This window comes from Trichechus manatus, unplaced genomic scaffold (assembly GCF_000243295.1).
Source record: "Trichechus manatus latirostris isolate Lorelei unplaced genomic scaffold, TriManLat1.0 scaffold00001, whole genome shotgun sequence".
Taxonomy (NCBI): Eukaryota; Metazoa; Chordata; class Mammalia; order Sirenia; family Trichechidae; genus Trichechus; species Trichechus manatus.
Window position 1 is genome coordinate 28,977,085 of NW_004443937.1, and position 21,834 is coordinate 28,998,918.

The following is a 21,834-nucleotide window of genomic DNA, read 5'->3' on the forward strand; positions in this document are numbered from 1 at the left end:
CCCGAGCGCCCCTGAGTCCTCCCATGGCCCGGGCCGGGACCCGGGGCCTCGGCTGCTGAAGCGTCCGGAGCCTGTGCAACCCACCTAGCAGCGGCCGCGGCGCCGACCCCGGCTCAGGCGCAGCGGCAAGAGGGCGCGGGCAGGGCCATGGCCCCGGGAGGCCGCTAGCGCAGACTGGCGAGCTAGGAGCCGCTCCGGTACCGCTGCCGCCGCCGCCTCCCGGGCGCCCAGGCCTCGCCGCCACGGGAGAGGTAAGTGCCCCGGGAACGGGGAGGGAGCGAGCAGGCGACCAGGCAACCCCCACCCCCACCCCCTGACCCCTCTGGGACCTGCGGAGCTGCAACTCTGCAGAAGTGTCCGGGGCGCGGAGCTCCGCGGGCCGGGTGACCGCTCTCAGACGCAGAGGCAACAGGACTGGGATGGGCGGTCATACCTGTTCTCGTGGCCCAGACCCCTTATGTCTGGGATTCGCGTGGAGATGTGTGGGTGATATGGCCTGCGGGGTCACCAGTGTGCGAAACAACTTTTTTCCGCAAGGCCCTGGGTGGGTGGGCGTTCCTACACCCCACCCCCACGCTCCTGGAGCGGGAGTCCCAAACTCCCTTCTCCTTGCTCAGCGTTCTCTCCTGCCAGCGCCTCAGGTAGCCCTCCTCCACTGCCCTGCCTCAGTGCCCCCATTTGAGGACCAGCTCAATCGGAAGAGAAGCCCTGTACTGGTACCTCCCACTTGAGCTGGGCAGGAGAAACGCCAACCCCTAGGCACTTCGCCTGTGTTGTGTCGGCCTCCTGACCCCCAGTTGCCAGCTTGGGTTTGCTTTTCCAGTTCTGCCTGGATTAGGGGCCGGCTGTCTGTGGGGTGTAGGTGAGCTGGGAGAGCCTGTGGGTCTTCAAACTCCAGTCAGGGCAGGCTGAGGACCCTGCGGTGAAGTGGGCAGGTGACACCAGGGGCTTGTTGGGCTGGCTCCCAGCAGGTGGAATCAGCAGGTGTTGAAGTGGCCCAGGAATCAGGCAGGGCTGGCCGGAGAGGTTGGTTGGAGTCAGGGCTGTGAGCCTGGCTGAGTAAATAACTCCTAATTCTTGAGATAGCTTTGTTGCTGCCACCAGGCCATTAATGTCTGGGGTGGCGGGGCAGAACTGAAGGCACCCGTGTATCCATCCTAGAACTGGGACAGATTGAGGACTCCTGTCCTCCCGAATTCACCCAGATTATCTCCCAGCAGCCGCTACCCTAGATGCAGAGATGGGGAAACTGAAACTGCACCCAGGGCTTGGCCCCAGTTCAGGAGGTTGGATGGATCTAGGGCCTCTTCCCAAGCCGCCCAGGGGGTGTGCCTGGACCCCATGGGGGTACAAGGTCTAGGGCAAGGCAAGGGCACATGCTAGCACACCTACCCCTGCTGCTGCCCCTCAGCTCTGAGGGAGCCAGGCCCGGAAGTGAGGAGGGCAGATGGGGAAAGCCGGCAACCCAGACGCTGCCCCCGTCCCGCTCTGCATACCTTAGTGGGGGAGGATGGAGTGGGTGACCTTGACTGGAAAACCCTGGCCACGTAAGGGGGTAAGGGGGTTTCAGTCCTAGCCATGCTGGGGTGGCTCTGCTTCCTGATCCATGGGGTGTTGGGGGAGGGGCTAGCCGAGGAGCCAGGAAAGAGCTCTGACCTGAGGGGGTTATCTAAGGGACTGGAGAGAGGGTGAGGGGCTGTTAATAATTCCCTCCCCACGTTCCCTCACAGCGCCTGCTTCTGCCTGACTCCCCCACCATCCAGGCAGTTCTTAGCTCCTTGGAGCCAACCTCCCTTCCTTGAGGCGGGCTGTTCCCCATCCCCCTTCCAAGGCTGGGAGGTCTGGATTGGGCTGGACAGTTCGACCACCTGGCCCTCTGCCCTGCCCCCAGGTGCCTCCAGACCCCCTCCTCTGGCCGCCCCTTTCCTGCACCCCTTGTCAGCCCCAGCTCCTCGTTTCTTTGTTTGAGCGTCTCTCCTCGTCCCTCCCTCTCTCCTCCCTCACTCCTCCTCCCTCCCTCCCTCCCTCCTGCCTGCCTCCCTCCCTCGCTCCCTCCCGTCAGCCTTCCTTTCCTCCTTCCAGACTCTCCTCCTGGTGGGCTCCCAGGTGGCGGTGGCTGTTCCTCCTCTGTCCACCCACCTGGGCTTGGCCAGACTTGGGGGCACCTCTGGGGCTAGGGCTGAGTGGAAGGCATCTAGGGGCTGACAGATCTGAGTGACTGTAGACAATGCCCTCCCCTCCCCCTCTCCTTCCTTCTCCTCCTCTTCCTCCTTCCTTCTCCTTCTCTCCACCACCTCCCAGGCTGTCAAGGAGGGAGCCTGAGAACCCAGCAGACTTGAGTGTCCTCTATTCACTCCTTTAAAGGGCCAGAGCACTGTGGGAGGTCCCAGTGGGGCAAATCCCCTCACCTTCCTGGATACCTTACAAGACTCCAGCCATGTCCTTGGTGACCCTGACCCTGTCACCATGAGAGAGGATGCAGGAGAAATGAGGACACGGGGTGGGGTGGTTGACCTGAACCCCCTAATAGATAGGACCAAAGCTCTCCAAGGGGCTCAGGCTGCATTGCACCCTCTCCAGCCAGAACAGTGTCTCCCAGCTCCTCTGAGCCCCACCCCACTAGCAGGTCAAGTTCTTGAGCAAATGCATGCTTGTGAGGATGTGTATGGGCATGCAAGTGTGGACGTGTGTATATCCACATCTGTTAGTGGGGGCCTCCCAGGTGTACCCTGAGGGTGATGGTGTCTGTGCAGCCCTTTCTCCCACCTAGCCCCTCATCAGAGTCTACCATGCAGTCTGCACAAGCTTTGTGCCCCACCAGACTAGGGGAGGGGCTAGTTCTGATTCTCCCCTCTGTCAGCCAGCCTCCCCAGGAGAGAGCATCTGTGATGGGAGATCTTGAAGGAACACGAGAGGTGTGCCAGGCACTCAAGACAGGGTGTTCCCAGCAGAGGGCATCACATGGGGAAGAGGCCAGGAGGCCTGAAGCTGCACTTCTTGCCTGAGGAACCATGAATGGTTTGCCTTGGCAGGAGAGGCGAGGGCCTGGGGGAGGTGAGTCTGGGGAGGGCATCAGAGCCTGATGAGTGGGACCTGAGAGTCAGGTGTGGAGTCTGGGCCTGGCCTCAGCACTGAGCAGGGCTCTGAGCAGGGGGGTGACAAGCCATAAAAACCCGCACCCCCACCCCTGGGCCCTAGGAATGGGCCAGGGTTCCTGCCTCCCATGGGAGAAGACTAAACAGGGCCTATCTGGGGGATGGGGCTCTCATTGTCATACTTGGTGGTGCCCCTACGCCCAGCACATCCGGGTTTGTTGGGGGGGGGATGGGAGTTGGCGCAGATTTGTGCCGGGAGGGAGCAATATGTTCCAACAACTGGTGCTGGGCTGCGTTTATCCAACAGCCCGCCTGCCTGGGGAGACAATATTGAAAAACATAGAAGCAAAACTTGGACCTGCTGAAGGTTGGGGGCTCTGCAGGGGTGACTGAGGCTGGCTCAGACACTGCCCCAGGCTAGCTTTCCTTCTTCACCCCTGAAACTTTTCCCTGGCAGGAAGTCCTTCTGCCTATCTAACCTGGATCCCTCCTGCTGTGATTTCGGTAGAGTGGACCCTGTTCCTCTGCCTCTCCTCCTCTGCCCAGGGCTGTCTGTCTTTCACTTTGGGCTGTCTGTGTGTGTCTTGCTCATCCCCCCGCTCTTACCCATGCCCCCCACCCCCCATCCTAATAATCAGGTCCAGATTTCTCTGCACTGGGAGGAGAGGTTTGGCTGGAGCAGGCAGGGACAGACCCCATTCCTCAAGGTAGGGGAGAGAAGGAGCAGTCCCGTTTGTGGGAATGGGTGCAGGGGAGAGATCCTGTTGGGGCCTAGGGGAGGGCTCCAAGATCACCTGCTGGGGCTGGGCCCCGTGAATGGAATTCAGGCTGCTAGGGAGGGTTTGGTTCTCCAGTGGCCCTCATCAGCTCTGGTCACCCCAGGCTGCCTACCCTTATCTGGTCTTGAGGGCCACTGTTGATACCTCATCAGACAAATGAAGGCACAAGAATGTCTATGAAGTTTGCACACTGTAGAGCACTCATGGCTCCAGGCTGGGGGTGTGGGCAAGGAGGCACCTATCATCCTTTTTGTTCAGGTGGGGAAACTGAGGTACCTTGAGCATAGGAAGATGTTCGTAGGCTGGGACTCCCTCATCTGCCTCTTATATTCCACTTTTGGTTCCCCCAACCAGGTGTCTAGAGAGAGAGCGGAGCCTGCTTCCTGGGCCCTAGGCCCCTCCCACAATGCCTGTCGCTGGTCTCCTCCTCTGGGCTTCCCTACTGACTGGGGCCTGGCCAGCTGCCCCCATCCAGGACCTCCTCCAGGCCACACCCCGGGTCCGGCTCTCATTCAAAGGTAAGAGGCTGTCTTGGTCTTCCCCAGGCACCATCCTCTGCTCAGAGCACTTGGCCCTGTTGCCCAGGAGAAAGGAGAGATCAAGGCAAAAAAGGACAAATTGTTATCTCTTAAGCTAGTTGATATCCATGATGTTGCTCTACATCTTTTTTCATACGTGAAGTATTTCATAATAGTCATTCAACTAACAATAAAAGAAGATAAATTGTGCAGCTACGTGGGTGGGTTGCCCTGGGTGTGTGTATGTGCAGGGAGGGAGGAATGGAAAGCCTGGAGTCTGGACCACTTAGAAGTTTTGGGGAAGGGTATTGAGTCTGGGTGCCTTCCAGAGTCACATTGCGGGGTCCTGGGCTGCGTTGCCTAGGGTCTGCAGGTCGTCCCTCTCTGTGCAGTGATTCCGAACCTGTGTTTGCTAAGGCCCTTTTTTCCCACTGCAATACACCTGATCCTGCCCTGGGCAGCTCAGGCCGGAGGGACAGACAATGAGGCAGACCGTGGTACCTCCTGAAGTCTGAGGACCAGAGACCTGCTCTGATGGGGTGTGAGTGCTTGAGGAACCTTCCTTATGGGTCTCCAGGTAGAGACCCAGGAATCAGGGAGGACGTTATTGGCTGAATGGCTGGTGGGTGGGCCACCTGGTGGGTTCAGGGACAGCACAGCCTCCTGAGATTCCCAGTGAGCACTCTGCCTGGGAAGTCACTGTAAGGTTTTAACGATGGAGTGGGGTCTGCAGAGTGAGGGGCTGGTCCCTCAGCCATCACCTCTGCACTTCCCCCACTGGGCAGGTGAACACGTGTGGTACACTGCATGTTCCCAGGTGTACAGGTGGCTCACTCACCAGCCACTTCCTCGAGAGTGTTGTCAGAAGAATCTGCTCTCAGTGCTGGGGCCCAGGGCACCTAGGATCACTGCTGAGTCCTCAGCCTTGGGCCCTCTCTGGCCTGAGGTCACTTTGTCCAGCCGCCTGCCCAGGGTGGGGCTGACTCAGTCCTGGATGGCCAGGTTTCCGGGCAGCCGTACTGGGGTAAAAGGCTGGGCTGAACTTTCCTTCCACAGGCTCAGCCAAGGCCCAGCCCCCACCTCACCAAGTCCCCCGGCAGGGCCCCTCCCCTGGCCTTATCCCACCCCTGCAACTCAGTGGGAAGAGAGGGAATGAGCTGCCTATTATATACTCTTCCCATTCACCAACTTCTGGGGATTTCTGAGGATGTGCTCAGAAGGGGTCCTGTGGAGGACATGAGAAATATGCAGAAAAGAGCTAATTGGTTTGGGATGTTAAAGCACCCCCAGCCCCGATATATCCCCCAGACCTGGGGAGGTAAGATATTTATTCTGCTGATACCTCCACCTCCCTTAATGGAATTCCTTAGAGCAGATTAATAAATCTTGAAGGAGCCAACCCCCAACCCCTGATGCCCAGCCCCCTTCCCAGCCCAGGGTGAGTGGAGTGCCCCCTCTCCCCGCAGTGGAAGTCTCCACACCCCTGGGACCCCTGGGGCCCAGACTTCCACTCAAGGTGTTATTTTTGTCATCATCCCTGAGACCTGTGAGAGGCAGCAGGAGGGATAAGACATAGGGAAGGTCTCTGTGTGCTCCTTTTAAACCTTCTCGGACCTCCAGGGGCAAAGATTTTGTTCCTGTTTTCCAGAGAGAGAAACCAAGGCTCAGGCAAGGGCAGGGCCAAGGTCAGGCAGAAGGCAGAGACGAGGCCAGAAATAGAACCCTGGCGTCCTGGCCTTGCTGGCGCCCACAGCGCATCAGGTCGATTCCCTCTCAATTAGCTCTGAAGCCGACACCCGCAGTGACTAAAAACCCAACTCACCTCACAGGCTGGCGGCCAGCCTGTGGTGCTGACACAGCCTGGGGTGGGGTTGTAGGATGCCTGGGGCCACCCTCTCCCAGGGGCCAGTATACCTCTGCACACCACAGGTTCCTTTGCCCAGAGTGACCCTCCCTGCTCCCTGCTTGACTTTGTGTCCTAGTTTTATCTTTAGATGTCACTTCAGTTCAGCAGGTACTTGAGCACCTGCTATGCGCCAGGCCCTGTGCTGGGTACCAGGGAGTCCACAGTGAAAAAGATGGGGAGCTCACAGTCAAACTGGCTGAAAGGACAATGGGCACTCAGCTGGTCAGTGTCACCTGGGAGCCCAGCACCTACTGTGTGCCAGGCCCTGTGCATCACCCCCATGCTAGATGGTCTTAGCTGGGTCATGTGCACAAAGTGGCCCTTAGTAAGCAGTAAGCTCTCACCAAGTGTTCATGGAGTAAGAACAGAGACTAACACCTAGAGAAACGGGGATCCCACAGCCAGGCCAGATGCTGGGAAGGGAAGCCTCTTCCTCCAGGGTGACCACAAGGAGCACAGAGAGGGCTGCTTGCAGAAGTACTGATGTTCACTCTGGCTCTGCCTCAGTTTCTCCATCTGTACTTCAGATGGATATAGGAGCTGGCACACCAGGCCTCAGGGGCTCAGCCTAGGCATCCCTTCCCCCCGCTCTGGGTCCTACTATAGCTGGGAGGTGCCAGTTCCGGCCTGGGTTGGGCCAGACCCTCTAAGCCGGAGGTGTTGGCATGAGGGGCCATACTGCCCGGGCAGATAAAGGAACAAAGGCAGGAACTGGGCCGGGCTTGGGCTTGCTGCCCACCCATCCGCCTGGGCACCCTGGCTGGGTCTAGAGCTGGGAGGGCCTGAGGGAGGTGGGGCCCAGGGTTCAGTTAGATTTGCAGGGGCTCCCATGGCCCATCTCCTAAGCTTCCATCAGCAGCACAGCCAAGGTCAGGCAGAAGTGAGGGGTCAAGTGAGGAAGACTTCCAGGAACAAGCGAGGTCCTCTTGGATTCCTGGCTCCTGAGAGTTGTGGATGCTTGAGGCTGAAGAGCCTGGTCAGTGGCACCTTCTTTCCTCCACACATCCATGCCTGGGCCTGGAGTCCCCTCCACCCAGAGTCGCAATCCAAGGCAGGAGAAGCTCTCCTTCGCCTCCACCTTGTGACCCCAGGCAGCATGGCCTTGCCCGTGGGAGGAGGGCCCCAGACTCTGGCACTACCTCCTGGCAGCAGCAGGGAGGTTTGGGGGCCCTACTAGGCCCTTTGTTCAGCTTGGAGAGTGCTTACTTTTTCCCAGGAAGCCTTCCCCCAACACACACCTGTGTTGGCCTGGACTGGCTTTGGCCAGGACTTGAGGCCAAGAGGTGTTTGGTGCGGGGAGGGGTCTTGTGATGACATGAGGGGGGCTGGACTACTGGGAAAACTGAGGCATGAGTAGGCAGAGGGAGTAGACTTTGCCAGAGGAGGTCAGGAAAAATGAAAATAACAGAAATAATAGTAGATGTCTGTGTTGATAACCAAGCGGTGGTCTCCCCAACGCTTGAGGGCTTTCCCTGGGTTTCTGGTGAAGAATGAGGCTCAGAGGGGTTTAGTGGCTTCCCAAATCACTGAGAAGCAGAATGAGACTGAGCCTGGCTCTGCCAGTGTTTGTCTGCTCCTGTCCCAGGACTGAGAGCGTGGAGAATGAGTGAAAGGTCCAGGGTTTCCAGATCCTGTGAGGCCAGCTTCAGTCTCCAGCCTCATTTCCCAAGGAAAGGGCAGGGGTACACCGAGCAGGCTCCCCGCGTCGTATCTGCGGAAGCAGAAGCACTTGGATTTGCTTATTTCCAGGCTGTAAATCCAGCCCTTGAACACCCCAGCCCCTACACTCAGTGGATCACCTAAGAAGCCCCTTTACTTCAGAGATGGGAAAAGCAGGACCCAAGAGAGAAAAGGGCTCTTATGTTCGGGGCAGCCCTGCCATAACTAGCTTACTCGGTGGGGAAGGATGTCTGCAGGTGGGGGTGAGTGGGTGAGCACCCATCACTGCCTTCCCACTACCTCAGCCTGGCCTTTGGGGCTAATAGCTCAGAACAGTACCATCACTCACATCATTTTCATGTGGCAGCAAAGGACCGAAGTCACCAGATCTCCTTGTTTGGAAATGAGATGAGAGGTTGGGAGGGGTCATAGCCTGTTTACTTTGCTCATAGAGGGGGTGAATATGGGTGGAGGCGGGAGTGCCTTTAGCAAGCCTTGATGGACCATTGGCCCCAGCCTAGCTCCCTAGCTCCGGCGCCTGGGGGTGGGGTTGTAGAACTAGAGGGCCGACCCTGGCCCCCAGGGACTCTTGAATCAGCCAAACCAAGACATTGAGCCCTAGGTTGCAGGGGGCAGGGGAGGAGGCCCAGGAACTTGGAGACCAGGGAGCTGGGCAGGGGTCAGGTGAGTTTGACAGCCACAATGGGGTTTAGAACTGGCCAGCCTGGTAGGGGTGGGTGTTCCCGGATGAGCCATGATGAGGGAGGAAGGAAGACCCAAAGCATGAACTTGAGCCCAAATCTCTGCATCTGGGATCTTGGTTTTCCAGGAAATGGGAGCCACCTTACTCCTGAAACGGGACTTCAGAAGTGGCCGCTTCAGGAGTTGGGAGGCCCTGGGGACTGCCCTCCCCCGGCTGGCCAGGAATTGACCCTTGGGGAAAGTAGAGACAAGACCTTGTGCTTGCCGGAGAACCTGCCTGAGGTCCAGCCTGAGTCAGGCAGGCCAGGGGCTGGGGCCTTCAGCTGTGGCCCTTCCAGGTCCAGCCAAGCTTCGGATGGGACCACCACCACTGGGGCCTCAGCAGCACAGGCCTTGTCTCTGGTTCCCTGGCATGCTGCCCATCCCTCCCTCCCTGGCTCCAGCTTCCCTTGGCACCGAGCAAGGAGCTGGTGCATGCTCAAGGAGTAAATCATGTTCCTTGGCAGCCCCTGCTGCTTCGTAATCGTAAAGAATTTAAAGAGAAACCACTAAGATAAAAATCTCATCCCGCCCATAAGGGCATCTTTCACCCTGTGGCTTGGAGGCAGCGTGCCTCTGAGTGGGCTCTTGACTGTCGGCACCTGTGTATGTGTACCCTCTGACCCCGTGGCCCTTCCTGAGGTGGTGATGGCCCAGGGGGCGTCTGCATGGCTGTGGGGACCTGGTCCCTGACTGCCAAGAGATCTCTAGCCCCTCACGGGGGCAGAGAGTGGGGCACTTACATTTGGTACGACGTGGAGGTGGTGGTGGAGGTGGAGGTGGAGGTGGAGATGAGTGCACTGGCCCCAAAGGCAGACAAACCCCGATTCTACCCTTGGCAGCTCTGTGACCTCTGATGACTGGCTTTGCCTCTCCTAGCCCTGGTTCCCTCTGCGTAAGGTGGGGGTGCCAGTGGCCCTGTGGAAGCAGCACCCTGAGAACTGGCTGCCTTGCTTGCGTTCTGACTGTAGTTTTTTATTGTTTTTTCCATCAAGTCAATTCCAACTCGTGGCAAGAATAGAACTGTGCTCCATAGGGTTTTCAGTGGCTGATTTTTCAGAAGTCAGGCCTTTCTTCTGAGGAGCCTCTGGGTGGCTTTGATCCTCTAACCTCTTGGGTAGCAGCCGAGCATGTTAACCATTTGCTCCTCCCAGGGACTCTTTAGCTGTGAGTGGAACTTGGATAATTAACTTCTCTCTATGTCCCCACTGCCTCGTCTGTAAAATGGAAATAATAATAGTACTGACCTCACAGGTTTGTCAGGAAGATTGAGTGCATGAATATGGTTACCGCTCTGGTGAAGGGAGTCGCGTAACCAGGAGCTACGCTGATGGTTGCTGACCCATGAGCACTGTCCTGAGAGGGTACCCCAAGGAGTCCCACACCCCTCCAGAATTTTAACATTTGATAAGAAAGACATTTGGAAAGAGCTGCAGTAGAGACCTGAGCCCTGTGGAGTGGGGTCAGGAGGTGAATTCCTCCCCAGGGCATCCAGGCAGGCTTCCTGGAGGCAGCTGCATCCAGCAGGGAAAGGAGATTGTGGGAGGAGAAAAGCAAGAGCTGAGGCAAGGGCAGGGGTGTGGGTGGTGCAGCACCTGCGGAGAAAGGTGAGAGGATGGATCTTGCTTTTGCCTCTAGGATGTAGAGTTTGGACTTTGTCTTTGTGGCTTTTAAGCTCTTTTCTCACAGCAGAGGTACTGAATACGTATTGGGAAAAAATCCAGCGATGGAGATGCACTGGTAGGGTGTGGAAGCCTCTGGGGGTGGCTTCTCCGAGATAAGCCTCCAGCCTGATTGGTGCACATGGTCCTCTGCAATGGCCCTCTCCTAGAATACTGTCCTGGCACCTGTCCAGTGGTGGCAGGATCTGGGCTGCTTGCTTGCGCACCTACATGGCTGGGCCGAGAGCATGTTTTCCTGACCAGGCCTGCTGTTGTCCCGGGAATCTGAGCCCCGCCTCCAGGGAGTCTCTGGAGCCTTGGAGAAGCAGAGGATTCCTGCTGCATTTTTGTTAGAAATAGCAAGAGGGCCTTTGCCAGAGGCCTGGACTCCAGAAGGCTGTGGTCTGAATCCAGAGCCCTGCTCACATGGGTGCCTGAGCTTGGCAGGCCTGCAGCCCCTCCACCCCCATGCTGTTGATCAGGGAGAGGGTGGAGGCCGCTGGAGTCACTAAGGGCCTCCTGGGCTCTGGACCCTGATCACTGGGCCCATCGCAGCAAGGGATAGGGCCTGGGCTGGGGCTGCTGGCCTAGGATCCATGCCCCCCTCCCCCATCCTTTTTCCTTCCTTCCTTTCCCTACCCCGCCTCTCCTCCTCTAGTCCCCCCCACCCCTCCCCGCACCACCCCTACCCTGTCCCCTCCTTGGCTTCCTACTCGGACATGCTCTTTCCTCTCAGGTTCCCAGCCAAGGGCCTTGTTCCTTCCTACTTGGAGCTCAGTGTGATGCCCTTGTTTACCTCTGTGGGCCGAGTTAACTGACTCTATCTGCTGGTCAGCTAGCATGGCTGGCTCCTGGTGACTTCTGTGGGTCACACTCTAGAACTGACAGAGCAGGAGCTAGAACTTGGGGGCCTCATGGGCTCTCTGCAGCACCCAAAGTTGAGTGGGTGGTGCTCCAGGGGGCCTCTGCCCACGGCTGGCTGAGCCTGTCGTTTGGATCAGTGCCTTCCTCTCCCAGCAGCAGGCCTGTGTGGTGCTCTCATTGCCTTCCCTTAACCACTGAGTCCTGGGCTCCTGACCCAACTGCACTGCATCTTGTGAGGCTGACTCTGAGCACACATCTTTCTGCTCTATGCCTCAGTTTCCCCATCAGAATGTTGGGGAGGGGGCTAAACCTGTCTGGGACATCCTGAGAATCTCCACGTGGGCTGTGTGCAGGATGCAGGGACCCCAGGAATCCGAGGAGGGCAGCAGAGGTGGGGGCTGCGCCCAGAGGCAGGGGGAGGATCAACACCCACTGGCCTGCTGGTCCCATCCTGGCCTGTCCGTCTGGGTGATTTATGAGCCATGGAGAGTTTGTTGTCTTTTGCAGTCACAGGGAGGAGGAGGTGGTGGTGGAGGAAGGAGTGAGGGGTTTCCGGGCCAGGTCTGGAATGTGGGAGGAGGGGTGGGTCCCCGGGCCGCCAAAGCTGGAGGCTCTCTCTGGCCATTTCCCCCTCCCCACCTGAGAAATGCACCTATGCAATCCTCCCCATCGGGACCAACCCCACATCCCACCCCTCCAAGCTTCCTTGGGGCACATGCCTGTGTGAGCTGCTTGCCTGACCAGCATACCCCTCCCGTGGCACTGGGCCATCCTACCACCCCACTGCTGGTCCCATAGTCACACTATGGCCTTCTAAGCTGGCTGGAGCCCCGACCTCTGCCCTGCCCGTGAATCCTCAAAGGTATTCTTTCAGCCAACCATGAGTGCCATTGAGGGTCATGTAGAACCTCCCGGGCCCCTGAGCCACCAGCCCTGACCCAGAACGATCGGGCGCCATGGGAGAATGGGGGGGCAGAGGTCAGTGGCGGCCCTGAGGTGGGAGTGGCCCCCACCTGCTGGGGCAGAAAGGCCCAAATCCATGGACATCCTTGGGGGAGGTGTGGAACCTCTGGTTCCAGGCTGGCTGTGTGCCGCGAGTGACCTGCTGCCCCTTCCCTCTGGCTTCTCCTGTATGAGGAGCGTGCCCCCCGTCTGTCCCCTTCTGGGTGGAGCAGGTGGCCACTGGGGCGGAACGGGCGTGGGAACAGCATGCCTGGGCCTGCCAGCCCCAAGCCCCCGGTCTCTAGCCCCCAACCCCCAAAGTGGGAGGGGAGCGTCCCAGTCCATGGAGCTAAGCTCAGTGGGCTGCCCCGGCTTGCTGAGCTCTGGCTTGGTGTTTACTGAACGGCTGGAATGTTTACAGTAGTCCTTAAGAAGGGGCCCCTTGTACCAGAGGACTTCCCATCTCAAGAGTCCCGTGGGGGGTTCTTCCGACCTTGTTACCTCCCCACACTTCTGGGATAGGCATGTCAGGGATACGGGGACTGCAGCCATCCCCATCCTGCTCAGCACTGTCGGGGACACCTAGGCTGGGTTGACACCTGCTCCTCCACCCTGAGGGGCCAGGTCAGGGTCTCTTTGCTGCCTTCCCCCCATCTGCATGGATGTCCCTTGACTCTGGCCTTGGCTCCCTCTCCCCTGGAGGGGCAGACATGTCCCAGGAAGTGGCAGCTCTAGATGGTGAAATACGGTAACTGGGTCCCCAGTTCAGACATTTAAATTAAATTCAATCAGAGCGGTTATTGAATATAAACACGCAGAGTCATTTACATGTTAATTATGTTGAATGGGCTACGAGGCCATAATTAGTTGCTAATTGGGTGAGAGCGGCTGTAATTGGTTTTGTTGGCACCGACCTGGCTCACCTGCCATGGGGAAGGGGGCGGGGCTTGGATGGCTCCTGGGGAGGCCTCTGGGTCTCCAATCTGGAGAGCCAGGGCCCAGGGGTGGTGATGGTGGGGGGCAGATATTGAGGGACTCGGGGCCAGAGGAACCCGGAGCCTACCCCCCAAGGAGGGGCAGCTTAAGCCAACCACAAAACCCTGGGTCTGGTTTCCAGGGGGGTCTCATCCAGAACATCCAGTTGGGAAAAGAGACTAGGGGAGCCTGGGTCAGCAGTGACAGCCTCTCCTGCCCCAGTGGGACCTGGGCGTGACTAGATGGCAAATGTCCAGGAAGAGGGTCCATGGAGGTACAAGGCAGGTATCACCCTGGTATATCTTCCTGTGGATGCCAGGGGCCTTGAGTTGGCCTGGCCAGTGGCTGGGGGTCTTGGGCATGGAGGCATGAATGGGAGTGATATGCTGAACAGGGGAAAGGTACATGCAAAGACTTTGGGCTGCCCTGCCCCCAGCTCAGCCTGGCTGGGGCTCCCAGGGTTGCAGGGCTGTGTGGCCAGGGGCTGAGGCCTTCCGGCTGGCCGCTCATTAAAAGGGGATTAGGCCAGGAGCCAGGGGGGCAGCCCAATCCCCAGGCCTTCTTCTGAGGCCCCTCACAGCTTTGGGGAAGTAATAAAGAGGCTGGGGGGCCACCACTTCCCAGAACCTGCAAGGGTATCTAGGATGGACTGCTTGGGCCCTACCACTGCTGCCACTGTCACCATATCCTTGTCCACCTCAGTTTCCCTCCTCAGAAGGACAGCAGGTCTGTCTTTCCAGCACTGACAAAGACCCTGGCCAGGCAGCCCCCACCCATGCATTTCTCTTCAGCTCAGGGATTAGGGCTGCACCAGCCCACACAAGGTCAGAGGTCAGGGCTCAGCTGCAGGAGCCTGTCCATCACATTCACCCCCAGTACCCAGCACAGCCTGGGGAGGTGATGCTGTCATTCAGGGCCTGCTGCTTTGTGGGGTTGTAACCAAGTGGGCGGGACACCCACCTCTGCTCCAAGACCCCCTTTTTTCAGCAGCCTCTGCCTCACTGACAGCTGACCTGGTGTCCTGGAGACGGGCAGCAGGGGGTTGGGGGCTGCCCACTCGGGGGTCTGGAGGTGAGGGCTATGGACCCGCCTCCTCAGTGCCTGTGTCCGCCCACCACCTCCTTCAGACTAAGGCATAGTCTACTGCTTCCCAAAGATGAAAAACTGGAGACCCCCAGGACTAAGCCCCTATGCACTGAGAATGTTCCTGCCCCTGGATCTTTGCCAGGCCATTCTGGGCCAGAACCCTGAGTGTCTAAGGGCCACGGGGGAGTGCTAGAGGCTGGGAACGGCTACGGAAATGAGGTGTCTGATACCGGCAAAAGCTCTTCCTTCCTGCTGACGGGAAAGGCCTTCCCGGATGTTGCCCCACCCAGCTTGTGCCCAGTTTGGGTGAGGATATGGGGCCCTTCCCAGAAGGTATCACCCAGGCACGCGCTCCCACCCAAGGGCCTGGTGGTCAAAGTTTACCCAGGCCCAAGTCCTGGAAGCCCCAGAGCCCTCACTTGTGCCCAGCCCCCTCCTCCAATATTGCCATGGGGATGGGGGAGGGGTGATACTCCTTCCACCACAGCCATGCCTGGGACAAGTAGGGCAGAGATGGGGACAGGCCTGAGGACATGATCAGACTGGGTTCACGGCAGCCCCAACCTCCCGTCACTGATACCTCTTTGGGCCCCTGGGTCCTCTTGGCCCAATTCGTGCCCCTTAGGGGAGCTGGGGACCAGTGGGATATGGCCCCTGCTTACACTGAAGGTGTCAGAGGTGGGTACCCAGGGCTAGCCAAAGCTCCAGCCCCGCCATCCACCCCCTGCCCTGAGTCAGCCGTCTGGAGGAATGAAGATCCCCAGTTCCTTTGCCTTGGGTGGGGGCAGGGCAGGGTACCAGTTGCAGCCCTCACCCTGTGACCTGGGGTGACCTCTACTCTCCCCTGGGCCTCAGTCTTCCTCCCTGGAGCTGGGGGTACAGCACTGTCATGTTTCAGCTCTTCCCTACGATCTGGCATAGGTGAGGTTAACATTCCTGGAGTGAGTGAGCTTAATATTCTGACCATGAGTTGGCAAGGCCAGAGCAAGTTCGCTCTGTGACCCTGGAAAACACCCACCTCTCTGCCTCAGTTTCCCTTTCGGTAGGATGAGTTAAGGTGGATGATTTGGGATTTGGCTCTGCTTCTGTAGGTTGGGGGGTGGTGCAGATAGGTTGGAGTTGAGGGGTGGTTGGGATGAGTCAGCAGGAAGCTCCTTCATGCCCCTTTGCTCTCTCTGCTCCCCTCTCCAGCACTGGGAAATGGGATAGCAGGGATGAAAATGGGGGAGCATTCTCCAAGAGATGGTGACAGCTGGGAGTTGCTTCCTTGGGAAAGAAGTTGGAACCCCATCCCTCTCCCTCCCCAGCCAAGGCAGAGACCACCCATGAAGTATGGGTGGGAGGAGGGCCCAAGGAATGCCTGGCTGTAAGCATCTCCCTAAGATCAGAGCAGGACTCCCACCCCAGGATCACTCTGAATGTCGGTACTAGAAAGGCCCCAAGAGATGGTCTAGACTGGAAACTGAGGCTCAGAGAGCCAGAGTGCCCCGAATGGGGTCACGAAACCCAGGCCAGAGCCTGAGCCATCACTGGGGTTTCCTGACCCTTGGTCCCACCCCTTCCCCACCCTCACACCTCATGAGAGCCCCACCACCACCACAGTTTCCACAGTCACCCAAGCATCACGTCCTGTGACGAGAGTCATTGATGCTACATCCTGTGGCCACTTGGAGGGGACCCGATGGTCCTGAGTCATGCAAGTCACTTTCCGCCGTGGCCCTCCTGGAGAGGCTATCTCCAGCAGGATTGGCTTCCCCTTGGTCTCCCCTCCTTCAGCTCAAAAGGCCAGTGACCTTGTGGGAGTCCCACGCACATCCTTGCACCTTGACACGTCACTTCCCTTCTCTGTGCCTTGCTGTTCTCATCTATAAATTAGATATTGCGAACACAGGGCTTCCCACAGAGTAGGTACTTGATAACTGAATAGAGGCTGCCCCCACCCCCACCTCTGTCCAGGGACAGACTGGCAGGGGGGTGGGGCAGGGCAGAAGGTTGGGAGGCAGGATGTTGCTCAAAGCTGGTCTCCTGCCCCCATCTAGGTCTCAGTTTCCTCATCTGTTGAATGATCCCTGCCCTTCCTTGCTCACAGAAGGATCTGCGGCTGGGGAGTGCTGGGGCTTTGGGCTCAGGTTGGGGCTTGGATGTGGGGCTTGGGCCCTGGGAGTCACGGCACAGCAGAGGGGAAGGGTCCAGATTATGGAGGCCCAAGGCTGGGAAGGAGTACAGGGTAGGGGTTATGACTGGTTGGGCCCCCGGGGACTAGATATCTGGAGCTTTCCCCCAGCCCAAGTGCCTGTGTCTGAAGGTGGCCACAAGAGCCTCTGCCCCCCCTATTGCCCCCGAAGTGTTCCTTAGCCCAGCTGGATGGGTAAGGGCGCCATCAAGGCCATGCCCCCAGCCAGGGTATAAATAACCTCTGGCGGGTCATCCCAGCCTTGGGGAGCTCCGCTGGCAGCCCTACTTCCTCTCTGGCCACTTCCCGGCTCTGGGGGTGGGGGACTGTTTACTTTCCTGTTGTCACTATGGCCGGGTGGCCAGGCAGGGGACTCCGAGTGGCCTAACAACAGGTGCAGGACAGGTGCCTGGGCTGCCCTGCCCAGGACTTCAGAGGCACCGCCAGACAGGCGGGTGAGGCCAAAGCCAAGCAGGGATCGGCCCTTTGATCCCTCGGCGTCCCTGCGTCCCAGCGGTTCGCCAAGGTCATCACCTGTATTCCCTTGTTGCCACGGGTCAGGAGTGGGCAGGGCAAGGCCTTTTCCTGCCCCCCAGCCCTTTGACTGAGGTCCTGGTACCAGATGTGGGCTCTGGGGCTGCTGTGGGAGCCCCCAGGCCCCAGCTTACCTTGACTACCCCACGCCTGTATTGGAGTTCCTGTCTGAAGCTGCTTTCAAGGGAAAGCCTCTCTACTCCTTCCTCAGAGTCCCCAGCACACAGCAGGGGTCAGGGTCAGCCAGGCCAGTCAGGGACAGCTGCCCTGAGTGGAGGGTGACCTTTATGGATGGGGTGGGGCCACCTGCTGGTCCCACCTTCAGGCTGTTCAGGGCCTCAGACCCCAGCTGTGCTCCCCTTCCAGGTGCCTTGGGGCCTGGCCCAGGCCTTTCTCTTGATTGCCCCACCTGTGAAATGGGTTACCAGCCATGGGGAGGGGAGATGGCATATGTGTGACCCCCTTGGTGAGCACCTCCTCTGATGCAGGACACGTGTGTGCACATGGGCATGCCTGGGGCACGTGTATACCTACATGTGCTCTTCCGTGCGCTGCCGTCCGGAGCCTCCTGTGCTTGTGAATATTCATCCCCTTATTACAATCCTCCCTCTCCTGCTGAGCTAAAAATAGCTGGGGGTGGAGGAGGGGCTTGCCAAGGGGACCCTCTGCACCTCGCCACCGCTATCCCGCCCCACCAGAAACAGCTTCCCAAGCTCCCTGGAGTCCTCTGTCTGCCATTGGCCAAGCTCCCTGCTGTCCTTCACCCTAGGAAGGAGGGCTTTTCCCCAGCAACCTGGGGGTGGGAGGGCCAAGGCTGCTGGGAGGTGCAGGCTACAAAAGAGAAAAGAGAGGACCCAACTGGACACTGCCCCCAGCTGTGGGTACTCTGGCTCTTTCCCTGGGAATGACTGCTTCTGGTTGGCTCCAAGTGGCCTGAGAACTCCACCATTAGCAGCCTGATGAGCTCAGCACTGCCCTGCCGGGCTCTGGAGCCAGCCTGGGCTGCCTAGGTGGAGCCGCTATGGGCCTGTGAGTCGTGGGGCAGCATGGCTACAGCAAGGGCTTCCAGCATCCTGTGGTGGGGACCCTGCTGTGTGCCAGCTTTGCTCTCAGCCAGGAGGGGGCAACTGGGGTGAGAACAGGCCAGCAGGGCCCCATGCCAGTGCCTACTGGCTGTCCTGGCTGCACCTGCCTCCCACCCACACCTGCTCATTCACCCTTTTAAGCCCCTGTGGGAAGCTCACCCCACCCTGAGCGTGGGAGCATTAACCCACCCCTGAGCCTAAAGAGTCTTTGACGCCATCACGCGCCCTCACCTGCACCCACTGCCTTGTCATTGAGACCCAGAGACTGGCTGGGCTGCTGATGAATCAGGGGTTTAGCTTTGGGTGTGGCCCTTCCCTGGCCTACCCACCTGTCCCACTTTCTCCTCCCTAGCCGGGGCAGGGACTGGAGAGGGGCCACAGTGGGCCCTGGGAGGGGTCCTGGGGGCTTAGGCCGAGGGTGGAGTGGGAGCCCTGAGGAAAACCTCAGGCCTCTGTTCCCCCTCTGTCAAAGGGTGGTCTCTGAGGGTCCTAACTGCTGCCCTGCTTCCCACACCACAGAGCTTAAGGCCACAGGTACCGCCCACTTCTTCAACTTCCTGCTCAACACGACTGATTACCGAATCCTGCTCAAGGACGAGGACCATGACCGCATGTACGTGGGCAGCAAGGACTATGTGCTGTCCCTGGACCTGCATGACATCAACCGTGAGCCCCTCATTGTAAGGGCGGGCACAGGTGCAGGGCGTGGGGGATGAGGGTCCTGGGCCTCGGGGCTGGGGGCCCTGTCCAGCAGGTGCACCCTCTGACCCCCCATCTCTGGCAGATCCACTGGGCGGCCTCACCACAGCGCATTGAGGAGTGTGTGCTCTCAGGCAAGGATGGCAATGTAAGTGCCGTGGGACCTGCAGGTGGGATGGGGACCCAGGTGACCCCAGAAAGGGCGTGGGGCTGGGCAGGCACTGGGCCCCTCCACGGCGTTCTCCCTCTGGCCCCAGGGCGAGTGCGGGAACTTCGTCAGGCTCATCCAGCCCTGGAACCGAACACACCTGTACGTGTGTGGGACGGGCGCCTACAACCCCATGTGCACCTATGTGAACCGAGGCCGCCGTGCCCAGGTAAGCCGCGTCTACTCTGGCCCTGTGCTGCTCCCACTGATGGCTGTGTTCCAGGGTCCTGAGGGGAAGATGGACTTGAACCCCAGCCCTGTGACCTTGGGCAAGTGACTTCACTCCCCTGTCTGAGCCTCAGATTCTCACCTGAAAATGGGGCTGACAGCTGCCTTTCTCACAGGTCGGTGTGAGGAAGAGGCAGTGAGCTAATCCTCCCAAAGCTCTTAGCACTGCGCCTGCATGTAGTGAGCGCTCGCTGCATACGTGGCAACAGTTCTGGAGGCTATGCCTGGGGACTGTGCCCTGCGGCCAGGCCAGAGGGTCTGGCGGGGCCTCAGCGTCAAGAGGCTGGATGCCTGGGTCAGCTTCTACTGCGTGGCCTGGGGACAGCTGCCTTCCTCCCCCAGGTCCAGGAGGTTGTGGGAGCTGCCCCTGCCCAGCTGTGCCCTACCCTGCCCGCTTCTGCCCTTTTCCATTTCCACGTGGGCGTGTGTGAGCCGGTGTGACCTCGTGGGGCACGTGTGAGAGTGACTGGACCTAAGCGGCACGTGTGTGTGCAGGCGTGCACTAAGCCTGTGTGTGTGTGCACGCACATGTGCATAGGTGTACTCTGGGACCCACGTGCTCATGTGTGTGCCTGGCATGTGTGGTGTGAGTGGCTGGCAGCCCGAGCCCGCTCCCCCAGCCCCTGCCCCCCCGCAGCTCTAACCCCTGTTCCTCATCTCCTCAGGCCACGCCATGGACCCAGATGCAGGTGGTGAGAGGCCGCGGCAGCAGAGCCACCGATGGTGCCCGACACCCAACGCCCAAAGCCCCACGCCAGGTGGGCCTCATCCCTCCAGGCCCTCACCAGGCAGCACTGCTCTGAGCTGAACTCATGCCGGGCCTTTGGCCAGGAACGTACACCCCAGGCCAGCCTTCCCAGGGTCTTTTGGGGACCTCAGTGCCCCTCCCCTTCCCCTGAAGTCACCCCAGGCTTGGAAGGCATTCCCTGATGGACCCATATCAGCCTCAGTGTGACCCCTGTAGGCAAGAAGTCATGGAGCCCCCAGATGGGGAGGATAGGAGCCCTGGGGACAGCTGAGCCTCCACCACTCAGAACGCGTGTGTAGACACACGTGAGTACACAGCAGGATACACTTGGGCACACACATGTGCAGTCTCAAACCCTCACCTGACTGAGTGCCCAGAGTGAGCCCATGGCCCGTGCATGCAGTCGGACACATTGCTCTCAGGTGTCCACAGCCACGCCTCTCCCGACCACCCAGTGGACACAGGCTCTCTTCCCCTGGGGTAGGAAGGGCAGAGCTGTCTGTTCACTAGCTGTGCCCTGCGACTGGGCTCGGGGAGCTGGGGCTGGGCAGGGGCGGGCAGGGGGCAGGGGCTGCCGTGAATGATGAGCAGGTAGCGGCTGGAGCGTGTGTTCGTGTGGGGTGTGCTGCGGAGCGGGCTGGGCCCAGACTCAGCATGTGTGTCTAGGGTGTGAGCAGTGGTTCTGAGTGCTGGCCATGACGTGTGCTGAGCTGTGCGTGCAGCCCCTATGTGTGCAGAGTGGAACCGGAAGCAGGCCTGTGTGCACCTTCCCATCACCAACCCCACCGCCTGCTGCCTCCTCCTTCCTGTCTCTGTGCCTCTCTCCTTGCCCCTTTCCCTCCCGTCTCCTCGTCTTTCCCTCATGGCCCATGAGCTCATGCTGGTCCTACTGCCTTCACCAGCCTCCCTCCTAGCATCTTCAGGGCTGGGCTGGGAGGCACAGGGGACTTGGGGAATTCTGTGTGGTCCAGGGTAGACCCCTCAACTCCGACTCCCTGGGGAGACCTGTGGAGCTGGGGGCTCTGCCAAGGGGCAGGGAAAAAGGTCATGGCCTTCTGGCCCTTTCTGGGGATGACAGGTAGGGCACAAAGCCTGGGGACACAGTGATTTCAAAGCCCCCTGGCCTGGTAGGACGTGGTGAGATAGGACAGAACCCGGGGCTCTTGCTCAGTGCCCCCTGCCTTGGTCAGGTCTGAAGCCCTCCTTGGCCCAAAGAGTTGTACCTCTGTGGCCTGAGAGGGCCCTGGGCAGAGTCCTCCTGAGCCAGTTGGCGTGGAGGGGCTTCAGTCCCAGTAAGCCTACCTCATGCCCTTCTCATGGGCCCTGAGGCAGAGCCCTTCCAGACCTGATCCCCAGGTCTTCCCTGAGACCTGGGACCAGGAAGAACCTCCCTTGGAACTCACAGCATGGCCCTGCCCCAGGAGACCTGGCTGGATGGAGCTCAAGCCCAAGGAGATCTGGGGGCTGCAGACGGGACCTTCAGGATGTCCCCACGGGCTCAGTCTTGCCCTGGGCGCCTGGCGACCCTTGCCCTTCCTGGCTGTGGGAGCAGCTTGGTTGGTGCTGAGCCCCTCTCTGTCCTGCAGGATTACATCTTCTACCTGGAGCCTGAGAGACTCGAGTCAGGGAAGGGCAAGTGTCCGTACGACCCCAAGCTGGACACGACCTCAGCCCTCATCAGTGAGTGTCCCCACCCAACCCTAGTTCTACAAGATGAACGTGTGGCCTCTGCCTCTGGAGTTGGGGGAGGGTGCCAACGCTTACTCCAGGGCAGAGAACGAAAGTGAGCCAGACCCCCCATGGGGTCCCCATCTGTGGTGGCGGGGAGGGGAACAGGCCAGACCCCAGGTGTTGAAATGAGAGGCGGAGACTCGGTGGTGTGACCCTCTGTCCAGCCCCTCCAGGTAGGGAAGCAGAGGGGCCAGGCCCTGCC

At 59.5% G+C, this 21,834-nt stretch overlaps 1 protein-coding gene across 2 annotated transcripts in view; it reads left to right on the forward strand.

The window, feature by feature from the left end:
- The first annotated feature begins 83 nt into the window (after window positions 1-83).
- The window catches only part of SEMA3F (semaphorin 3F), a 29,129-nt gene continuing 7,378 nt past the window's right edge, over window positions 84-21,834 (forward strand). The window contains exons 1-7 of one of the 2 annotated variants that reach the window (XM_004368553.2): window positions 84-251; window positions 4,229-4,392; window positions 18,538-18,698; window positions 18,803-18,865; window positions 18,975-19,094; window positions 19,819-19,911; window positions 21,488-21,581. In XM_004368553.2, the coding sequence (XP_004368610.1) occupies window positions 4,281-4,392; window positions 18,538-18,698; window positions 18,803-18,865; window positions 18,975-19,094; window positions 19,819-19,911; window positions 21,488-21,581 (643 nt within the window). In that variant the 5' untranslated portion in view covers window positions 84-251; window positions 4,229-4,280. Of the gene's footprint in view, window positions 252-4,227; window positions 4,393-18,537; window positions 18,699-18,802; window positions 18,866-18,974; window positions 19,095-19,818; window positions 19,912-21,487; window positions 21,582-21,834 lie in introns of those variants that run through there. The other variant, XM_004368554.1, reaches the window with a different exon arrangement.